We start from the raw sequence: 11,051 nt of genomic DNA, 5'->3' as shown, positions 1-11,051 counted from the left end.
CGCTCCGCTCCTCACTTTTTCCTGAAGGGTCATGTAAATCTATAATTGTTTTTCAACTTTTCAAAAGTCCACAGGCTTAAACCGGGACCAACAGACTTTTTAAATAAAGCGAAGATTTGCAACTGTTACCTGAAGCTAGTTTACATTGTTTACAATCTTATTCCAGTTTTCTGTGTCACATGTGTTTGTCATTCAGATTCTCTAGGAATTCAGAGTCTAGACAAAAATAGGGAAGTCGAATGCCCCTCTGTAGGACTAGATTTTATTCCCTGAGAGATTGTCTCACTTTTCATTCGAAAGTGGGAGAACATGAAAAAATAAATGTCTCGAAATGTTATTGGGCCTCTCGAGGAGTTGAACTTATGGTGCGAATATTGAAGGTGCGGCGCCGCTACCGACTGAGCCACGCGGGCGAAGCTAAAACGGCAGCCCGAAGGCATACGAAAGCGATGGTGAACACTGAGGATTGCACACCATTACATGAGAATACCCTCACTCTAAAAAAATATTCAAAAAATCGCATGTCTCTCATCCTCCAAAAGCTCAATTTCAGATGTTTATGAATCTAACCATCTTCCCAAATGAAAATATGAGTTCTAAAACTTAATTAGTTACCACGACCACTTTCTCCTCCTGTTAGTATGCCAATTCCATTTGCTCCACACAACCTTCATGATTCTCCAAAAATTTTGTGTTTCTGTTTTTGACAGTTCCGTCTTCGTTGGCTCCTGCTCAATCTCTTCCTCTCATCCTTCTTATAAACCTACTACTATTACGTCGTCTACGCGCATAAATTACGTCTTCTGAATTTACATTTTAATGTTTTTTATTTTTCCTCCATCACTTCCACCCACTGTTTTGGTTTTTCTTTGATTCACCAATTCCTTTTATACTTCAGGTAACCACGGTCCATTACCGAAAAATGTTGAAATCAACTCTGTTCTCAGTGCTCCTCATGCTCCTTCTTGCATGCTCATTTGGAAATGTTTCTGGAAACGGTAAGTGGAATCACAAATCTGCCAAATACACAGTACCGTCTTGTGTCTTCTCTGAAATGTCCCGTCTCTAACGACTTGATTGTTTTCGTTGTTGACATCTCCTGATTTCCAAAAACGCACATGTTATGTATGCTTTTGGTTTTCCAGCGATTCGACAGCTTTTCCAAGTTCAACGACGCAGAGATCATTCAGAATTTGAGACATCAGGGGACGGAGATGAAGGTGCTTAGAGTAGAAATAGAGAATTGAAATGAAGCATTCAGATTTATTTGAAAATTTTTTATTATTTCAGAGTTCTTCCTGAGAAGTGCCAAGTGGGTCAGCAAAATGAATCCGTCTGGAGGAACTCTGGTCAGTGGGAGAGGTGGATTTCGTCCAGGTTTTGTATCCAGAGACTGGCGACATGCCATGGCAGAGCCAAATTTTGTCAAGGTAAGCGGGAAATTTGAATTCTGTGAGATCTGAACACATCTGAGATTGGATTTCTGTAACCAGGATATTTTCCATAAAATCGGACTTTGTGGAGAATACACCTTTGAAATTTCGTCATTTCCAAACCTATTCAATTTTCAGAGGTCCTACTACGACTACTGACATCATCAGAATGACATCATCTGAGTCTGAAAATGGACGTTCCCTCCTGCCCTCTTCTCTGATCTCTACCAACTTTCTTCTTGTCTTCTCTATTCCTCGTATTGTCTCTTCTTTTTGTTTTGAACATCTGTCTATTCTGAATATGAAAAGTTCCCGATTCCTCATTATATTTAATTCATCTGGCGGCCGTTTATCTCGTTTCGTTGTTTTTTCACTTACTTCTTCTCTTCAGCTTTTTTATTTTTGTGCTGCGACGGTGATGTTGTCAAATCGTGAGAAAGAAATAAATATTCATTCATGTTGCCAAATATTTTGTCTTTCGTTTTTCATCACATTTGAGATTATTTTCAGGAGTGTGAATGGAATGGGAAGTGTTGGGTGAGATGGATGATGTTAGAATGGATCAAAATATCAAACCGATAGATGTTCCATCTATCATATGTCCCATATCGAGAAATTTTTGATGAAGTTAATATCTTACATTGATAGTTACATAAAAGTGTTCTGAAATGTTTTTTACCCATCTGTTTACTCCACTTTGGGGCTAAACCTCTTGGCGTTTGCTTAGAAACCAGTAATCTAATGAAAAATGTTTTGTTTTTTATATGAGCAACTGTAATGAAGAAGAAAAAACATTCGAAAGAAATTCAGAATTTCGAAATTTCAGAATTTCTCAAATTCGGAAATTGGAAAATACAGAAGTTTGAAAATTGTTAAACTCAAAAGCTGAGAACCTCAGGACTTTAGAACTTCGGAATATTACAAATTCAAAATTTCAGAAATTTGGAAATTCAAAAACTTTTGAATCATCAATTTTTATTTAAAAATTCAAAAAACTGAATAATTAGAAATTTAGCAATTTGGAAAACCGAATATTAAAAGATTCCAAAATTCAGAAACTTAGATATTCCGAATTTAGGGATTCATAAATTCCGATTTAAGAATTCGTAGATTCCCAAATTCTCTAATTCTATGTAATAGGGTTTTTTTCATGAAGAAAAGTTGAAAACCCCATTTTCATGACCAAACTTTTTCTTCTTGAATAACCTCATGAATATGTCTCTGTTGCTAACAAACAGTTAATGTTAACAAACAGTTATGAATGTGCGAAAGCGACCAAAATACACACAAAATGATTTAGAAACATTAGAGAATCAAATGATTTTTTATCAATTTCTTCTTCTTTTTTCTCAATTCTCCTTTTCCTCTTTAATGCAACCGTGTCATTGATTACTTCAGTATTCTGTTCATTCTGCGAAAATCCATACGGTAATATCTATAAGCTCTTCCTTAATAATAATAAAATATTTTCAGATGGAAATTTCAGAAAGCCAAGACAAGGTTCTCGTCTTCATATGATTTGTCAGCATTGTCAAGTTTAACGAAATAGTGCCACCTGTGAAGTATGTAAACGAGAACATGCGTTTCGAGAAGTTCGGTATAATTATGACCTAATCAGGATATTAGAAGAAATGGTTACGACAGATGAAAAGTTTGAAGATCTGCAGAAAAACCCACAGGTTTAGTCAATACCGTAATTAAAAGTTTCAATTCATTTTTGAGAGAAGGGGTATTGGGAGCTGTTCCAATTGCCACTCAGATGAATGTCTTCGTTTCTGTTTGACTTGTGCTGAAACGAGAGGATTTCTTCAGAAGTTATCGAATGGAACAATGATGATTATTGGATCGGATAAATAAATCACTTCAACTCATGGCAATGTGTTTTGTGTGTGCGAACTGTATAGGAAATGAGCATCATGATAGAGATCACGAAACGAAAAGGATTCCGGATGTGCAGATTCTGGAGAATATTTTGAAATTGTGGACCCTTCTAGTTCATGGTCTTCTTTTGGAACGGCAACTGAAAGAAAAGAAATATACTGAAAATCAAGAATATTTGCGAGATTTCATCGATGGATACAAAAAAGATGCAATCGATTATTCCAGTTTTTTTAGTGTCTATAATTTGAAAACAATCGAAGATAACATAAAAAACATCGAGATAGTGGATATCCATCAACTACCAGAACTTTCGGAGGCAAAAGAAAAATCCTTCCAAAATAGCAATAGAGGTTCAGCTGGAAAATCGGAAACTGAAGGAACGAATTTTTAAGTACAGGAGGAAGAGATCAGCCATATCATAAATTGGTATTGAAGAAATGCAGGGAGTCTGGAAACGATGAAGAGTTGGAGGGAATTGGAAAAGAGCTTGCTGCGATGGTTGAAAAGTATCAAAAATAATTATTATTAAATTGAAAGCAGCAGAAGTTGAGAAAATTGATAAAGAAGCAGAAGAGAAATTGGCGGAACTATTGGCTTTTCGCAGAGTTATCGAACCAACAGATGCAGTGGTTGATCCCCAGTTTCTCAAATACAGAGCTATCAAGAAGGAATCTGAAAGATTGGAATTTCAAATGAACGAAGCTCAAAATAATCTGATAGAATCTTATGAGAAGCTTCATGATTTTATGCTGTATAATTCCACTATCGTTCTTGACTTTCTTGGAAAAAATTTTATCAAAAATGGTCCAGTTTCAGCTTTTTCAGCCATTTTTTCAATCAGGCTAGCGTGCCGGCGCGAGAGAGAGGGCGCAGACAGCCAGAGTAAATTTGAAATTTTTTCACTTTCCGGAGGCCGTGCAAGTCTAGGATTTCGAGGGCCGTGGCCTAGGAAACCAAACAAGTGGTCGTCAGAATTTCACCGTGAATTGAACACGGTGAGTTTTTCACTACCGCTGCTTCAACTTTCGAATTTTTTTCTCGAATTCTAGTCCATAACTTTTTTTCTGTTCCATAAATTTTTAGTAAATTTTATGAAGAATATATAGTAAAAAAATGAATCAGACTTTTTTTGTCCGTTGTACTTTAAAACGTCGCAGACTGTTTCGCATTCGGTAGTGAAAAACTCACCGTGAATTGAAAACTGTAGTGAGCGATGGGGCGCACTCGCGTTACTCTGCATGTCTGCGCTCTCTCACTCTCCCTTGTGTCTATCGCTGCGACTTCTTTTTTTGAATTTTCATTTTTCTCATATTTTTTCGAAAACCTGCTATTAATAGCCGATTAGCTACACTTTCAAATGGAAGAAAGAAAACCCGAAAAATACTACAAAACTGAAGACAACGATCCAATCGAATATGAAGAGGTATTTCAAAATTCCACATTGGTAGGCATTAATTTTCATTTTTCACAGGAAGCACCGCCTGATTTGACACCCCCACCTCCGATTGTTCAATTTCATAGCAACATTTCTCACTTTTCTCGGCCTGCAAAGTTAATGAATGCAAGATCTGATTTGTAGGTTTTTATTTCTTTTAAAAATATCGTTTTTAAATATTTATTTGGTACCATTGGCAGATAGCTATTAATAGGGCGAAATGTGCTAGTTACTCTATTTTTAAAACTTATCATAGTAAGAACGTTAGATTAATGTCATTACTATATAAGACTATGGAACGGTGGTAGCCAGCCCTTCTAAAAAACTCCTCATTGACAATATAGAGAAAGTGCGAAGCTCCTTCACTAGAAAATTGAAGAATAGAATAGTGGGTAGAAACTTAACGAGAATTGATAAGGATTACAAAACATCTCTAGACAGATTGTACGAATTCAGCCTAGAATCACTACAATCTAGACGGGAAAAGCTTGATCTGAAATTTTTCAACAAACTCATTCTAGGTAAAATTAATAATAATCATTTATCATATTTAAAAATTAGATCGACAAAAACGCGCAGTCGCCACACCTACCAATGGAAAACTCCAAAGTCTAAACTTAAACAAAACTTCTTCACACATTGGGTTCTTAGTAAAATGATGAGCTCTACAAAACGGATCTAAAAGCCTGCTGCTGTCAGAAGTTCGGAAAAAGATTTGTTATTATCCACCATTATTCATGTCTAGGTTAAGAAATATCATTTTTATGTCACCATGTCCCTTTTTGTCTACTTATTCTCTTTTTCATTCTTTTTATTTTTCCACTTATTTCTTACGTAATAAATACAATACAATACAATACCACACATCAAGTATGTTTTCAGGTACGAACAGAATGCATACAGTTCAGTGGAACGATATAATGAAGAGCTGGCGATGAGATTCTTTTTGGGAAATGGGAGATCGCTAGAAACTATCAACGATCCCCCATTCCTTAAATTTCTCCATCACCTAAATCCCACGAGAAACCCACCGGAACCATCATATATGACAACGAGAGCAATGACTGAAACTAGGGTATGCTTTCCTGTTATTTTAGGGAGAAATTATTACGGAATTGCTTTTAGCCGGATATCAAATACTTGCGAAATCTAGGACCATTGGGTATAACAATTGAAGCTGTGCGGAAAGCTGACGAAATCTATTTGTCCATTTCTTCACACTTTTATAATAGCCACGGAGAACGACAGAATACAGTACATTTTGAAAAAATCATTTTCAGAGAGTGAGTATTATTATTATTATTATTCTGATTGAAACATAGTTTGAAAAGAGAAACTTTGGTGGCCGTGGTCGAAGGTCTCAAAACGAGGACTACCGTAACATAAAAATATTGTTATTTTCCGGATTTTTCTCTCAATTTTCGTATATTCACTGGAAAACCTACAACCACGGCCACCAGCATCTCACAACTCTTTTAGGATCAGTATAATAATATTTAGTGTATTGCAGAAATAAATTGAATATTTTAGTTATGATGGAAGAATCGTTGCTGATCGAATCCGTAAAGTAGTTGATGCTCGTAAAGCGATGAATTATGCTGTCTCGTACATCATGTCTCCGAATTGCCGGATGCTGGAAATGATCACTGCAAATATGCCTGTGAAAAATAAGTGAGTCTTGAAATCCTTTTTCTTAAATTCCTTTATTTTTTAGATTTATCTGCGTCTTTTCTTATCTGACAATGATTGCAAACGAAGTGGTAAAGTTTCCGGAATTTTTAGCAGGTCTCAAAGTGTTGCGAGAGTACGTATCAGCCCTACAGAAGCATCGAGAAGTTTTTACGAAATTCAAAAAGTGAGTATTTCAGCCTGGAAGTAGTTCTATCATTATTCAAAGTTTAGAATGCAAAAAGATGCGAATGATTCTGCCGACATTCCCTGTTTGGATGTTGAAGGCGATTGGTTATCAACTCTCTATTTCCTTGCCAGCTGCAGCCATCTACATGAGACGTTTTCGAATATCCATGAAAACTGGTGTATGCCGAATTATCTGGATGCAACTGAAGAGAATTCATTGGCGAATCTACTAGATTTTCTGTTAGTTCTTTGCCGGGTAACAAGCGAAATCTGCTCGGAAGACAGTTGCATTTCCCAAGCACTTTATTCGATTTCGATGGTCCATAATTCCATTAAAAAATGTGGAATCAAATCAGCTCGAGAACGGATGAGGAAAACGTTCGATAAATACTACAAAAGTATGACAAAAGACAGAAGTGGTGACTATCTCACTGTTTCGTCGCTTTTGGATCCACGATACGCATATTCCACTCTTATTTTTAACGAAGAAAACTGGAATCTAATTGAGAAGAAGTTAATCAAACTCTTTGAACCATCACAACTACAGCAGCAAGGAGTGAAAAATGAGCTGAAAGACTATCGACAGTTGCATGAGAATCTTCCAGTTTTTGATGAAGTGACAACCCCTACGACATGGTGGAATGATCATAGAGATCAACTTCCACTGATGCATCGTCAGTGGATTGAACACTCTGCACTTCCGGCAGTGGCTATAGATGGCAAGCGGTTTTTTGCAAAAGGAGGAAAACTTGCTCATCTGTTTGCGACATTGGATGAAGAGCTACATTACAAAGCTATGCTCCTTGCACAAAGTTCTCAAGATTTCATGTAAGTTTAATTTTGTTTTTATTAAGATTGCATTTTACTGTTTTCAGTGGCCGTGGAAGTATGAGCAGTTCTGTTTTGAATCAAATCACAGAAGGTTGCAAGTTCAAACGTCTTGATCACGAACCAGATTCCCTCGAAGAAGAAACAACGGAACCTGTTGCAGAAGTTAAATTAGAGTGAGTTGATTGTAGCTCATGCCACTGTAACATGAATATTTTCAGACCAACGGACGAAACCAGTGAGAATAGTAAACTTGTGGAAACAGAACTAAAACAAGAGGAACCAAATGATTTTTAATGTTTTGTCATAGTTATGGGTTAATCTCGTTTTTTAGACTTTTTTTCGAATTTGATAATAAAAGTGTACATATTTGTTACGTGAAGACCTCAACACGAGCAGAATGATAAAAAATAGAAATGAATGATGATGATGATGAGGAGTATTGCTCGAAGCTTCTGAAATGGGAACCTCTTCTGAAGAAATTGAGAAATGTGTGAAGCATTTGGAATCTGGACAACACATTCATCGATCGTTGAACCGTCTTCTCCGCCTGGATGCTTCATTATCACAATTTACTTCGTATGGAGTCAAACATTTAGCGATTCGGTATTCAAAAAATTCTGAGTATAAGACTGTTTCCAATGATCTTCTATCCAAGATTCAGAAGTTGGAGGACGACTCCGTTTTTCGGAAACCGTATAGTAAGTTATTCGTTTTGTTGAAATTCCGATAAGATTAAATTATTCTCTGGTACTGAAAAATACAGCTTTGAATATAAACCATCTTACACAGATTAGCAGAAAACATTTCAAATTTAAAAAATTCGAATTTCCAGACACAAGTCATCCTTCACATCAGAATCGACGACGTAATGCTTCGACGAGTTTGAGTTCTTCGAAATCTCATTCAAAACTTCCCAAAATCTGTACTCCAGAAGATGACCTTCCTTCGTTAGAACCCTCATCAAAATCATCATCTGAATCTTGTGTAGTAACTCAAAAGAATGTTATTGAGGTCACTAGTGAGTTTTTATTTGATTTTGAATTTCAATTTTCACTATTTCCTAATTTACAGAACTCAAAAATCTGGAAGAAAGTGACTATGACCGTGTTCGTCCAACACTTGTGACACTTTCAGCAAAACAACTCAAGTCGTTTATGGATCAGAATCCCCGAATCGAATTGATTGGAGATGGATTATTCAGAAGACATTGTCAGATGGATTGTCCAGAAGAAGTTCCGAAGAAGTTGATAACAGAAACATGGAGAACTCTTCATGATGTATTTATCAATTGGAAGTTGTACCAGGAAGCAAAAGTTTGGGAGAAGAAAATCAATGAAGGGCTCGAAAATTATGTAAAAATGAAAACTGATACTCAATAAATTGTTTTTTTTAATGTAATTCCTAACCTAACTTTGAACTTTAAACCAATTTATCTCGATTCGTGTAAAAGATATTGAAATGGGGAACGGAAAAAGTATTGTTAACTTATTGATAAACATTATGGTAATTTAATGGTTTTTGATATCTTCTACAGAAAATGAGATACCGCATTTTCCTCTAATAGAAGCTCACCTCTATTAGAAGAACGCCCTGGCTGTGCATTTTTCTTGTCGCTAAGGGCAGATATACTCTTTTTATTTTCTTTTTCTGATAATTTCCGTTAGTTCTTGTCGTATAAACTATTCCAGTTCAGTTAAAAACCGAAAACCCTATCGTTTTAACTGAGAAAGAGGTTGAAAAATAGAAGCCCATGTGCCTCTAACAGAGGAAACATGGTATATGACCTTGACGGTGACAGTTTGGGAAATTTTTAAGGTTTGGATTTTCCCAAACTGGTTTTCAAATCAAAATATATCAGCTATTTTTAACAGAGAAAAATGCAAATTTTGGTATATTTTCTTTGAGAAAACGACTTTCTTTGAATGAGATTTCACTTTGATTCCGTGTTGCATAAACTAATCTATTATCCTCTTCATTTTAATTGTCCTATATGTTAGGATTATGGATCCAAATTAAAAGTTCGATAAATCTCCTTACAGGGGAAGTTTTTTCAGAAAGGCGTTGAGAATTTTCTCAAACTTTTTTGATTGGTACTTTTAGACACGCTGATTACAGAACTGAAATCAGTTTTCCCACCCCGGTCCTGGGAAAAAAAGTTATGAGCTCTGAAAGTGATTTCAGTGCTAATTTCTCACTTTTGGAGTAAATTTTTGAAGGGATTAATAACAGCTTTTCGGGATTTTTCGAATGTTTATATGTTGTTTTTATATATTGTTCTATAATCTGAGAAAGTTTCCTCATTTTTCAAAAAAATTTTTTTTTGAAAAAATGTCGCTGTGTGGTATCTCCTTTGGAATTTTTTCAAATTTTCGCAAACTTTTAAAACGTGCTAAAACGAAGCCTGAACGTAGAGAAACGATAAAATGAGTCTTTTCGCAAGATTTCGTAGCCCATATTCCTCTAGAAATCACAAAAAAGCGATTTCTGTTCAAACTTCAACTGGTCGTAATTCTTTGATAAATCTCTAGAAGCACTCAAAACTTGTAAAACATAGATTTACATAATTACTCATTTATTTATTTTTTTTTCCAACCGCAAAATAAACCTGTTTAGGGTACATTATTGACTAAATAGGAAATGTATATTGTATGGTTTAGTGGTTGAGGTTCGGACCAGGATTAGAAAAGTCTGGGTTCGATTTTTTACAACCAATTTTTGAGTTTTTGCCGTTTTTTTACTTCGAGGAGGAGTAGTAATCAATTACCAGTGGCAAAGCGTAGATTGAAAAAAAGGGAGAAGGTTTTAGACCTTTCCAAAAACAACAAGAAAATTATAGTGAATTCATTTTTGCATTTTTTTCATCTTCTTGTCGCAGGAAGCGATATAAGAGAAGAAGATATCGTGGGTGATCTATGATGTTAGGGCTTTTTCTGTATTTTTTCTATTTCACTGTTTCTTTTCAATGTATTCGCCCACATCGTTCCCATGAGCCATCATGAGAACGGTTTTCTTTCTCTATCTGTCCGCATAAATAGCGGTTTTGCCGCTGTATTCTTCACTCTTCAATAAATCATCAAGTATTATTTCTTCATCCGGCCTTCTTACAACAACCGACTTCTTCTTCATTTTTCACATGGTGACCCAGGAGTTGTTGTAAAGGATGGCTGGAAAGAGCAGCGGCACATTGCGGCGTGCCATTGGATTGGCCAAATCGTTCCTCGTGGAGAAGTTAGAGGATCAGAAGAAGGATTCAAAAGAAGACGTCACAAAATTCGATGAGGAGGAATTAGTAGAATTCCTCAAGCAAACACATCAAGACCATGAGCAGATCAGGATTCAAGTCGAGAAAATCCAAGGATACGAAGATGAATGGGATCAAATGATATTGAGGGATCCAAGAGAAGTGGAAGTGAAGGCTAACTACATCACGAAGTATGGATCGTACATGGCACAAGTGGAAGCTGGTCACAAGCAGATGCAGGACATGGAAGCAAAGTACCGCGAAGCATGGGACAGACTCAACGCCAAGGATGAGTATGTAAAGCGGAAGAAATATTCACACCCGAAGATATAGTCACAGTCAAGGGAAAGAAGGCAGAAGATCTTCCGAGAAT

The 11,051-nt window shown here is 36.1% G+C and overlaps 4 protein-coding genes across 4 annotated transcripts in view; all 4 read left to right on the top strand.

Annotated features, from left to right (window-relative positions):
• Positions 1-922: 922 nt before the first annotated feature.
• Positions 923-1,592, top strand: CBG03377 (the record flags this gene model as incomplete). Its single annotated transcript, XM_045235723.1, has 3 exons — positions 923-998; positions 1,291-1,430; positions 1,572-1,592. 3 exons carry the CDS (start codon positions 923-925, stop codon positions 1,590-1,592), a joined length of 237 nt encoding a protein of 78 aa, XP_045092374.1.
• A 3,079-nt stretch (positions 1,593-4,671) lies between these two features.
• CBG03376 lies at positions 4,672-7,731 on the top strand (the record flags this gene model as incomplete). The annotated part of the gene is made up of 9 exons (XM_045235722.1): positions 4,672-4,758; positions 5,495-5,583; positions 5,632-5,824; positions 5,875-6,032; positions 6,280-6,420; positions 6,464-6,604; positions 6,652-7,434; positions 7,482-7,610; positions 7,656-7,731. 9 exons carry the CDS (start codon positions 4,672-4,674, stop codon positions 7,729-7,731), a joined length of 1,797 nt encoding a protein of 598 aa, XP_045092373.1.
• Positions 7,732-7,894: 163 nt separating this feature from the next.
• On the top strand, positions 7,895-8,816 carry CBG03375 (the record flags this gene model as incomplete). The annotated part of the gene is made up of 3 exons (XM_002633646.1): positions 7,895-8,135; positions 8,270-8,455; positions 8,509-8,816. 3 exons carry the CDS (start codon positions 7,895-7,897, stop codon positions 8,814-8,816), a joined length of 735 nt encoding a protein of 244 aa, XP_002633692.1.
• Positions 8,817-10,597: 1,781 nt separating this feature from the next.
• Positions 10,598-11,051, top strand: part of CBG03374 — a gene marked incomplete at both ends in the record, with an annotated part of 3,256 nt that continues 2,802 nt past the window's right edge. The window contains one exon of the mRNA XM_045235721.1: positions 10,598-10,971. Coding sequence (XP_045092372.1) covers positions 10,598-10,971 — 374 coding nt within the window. The remainder of the gene's footprint in view (positions 10,972-11,051) is intronic.

The sequence above is a fragment of the Caenorhabditis briggsae genome, assembly GCF_000004555.2.
Source record: "Caenorhabditis briggsae complete genome, chrIV, whole genome shotgun sequence".
Lineage (NCBI taxonomy): Eukaryota > Metazoa > Nematoda > Chromadorea > Rhabditida > Rhabditidae > Caenorhabditis > Caenorhabditis briggsae.
This window is presented reverse-complemented; position numbering and strand designations above follow the sequence as displayed.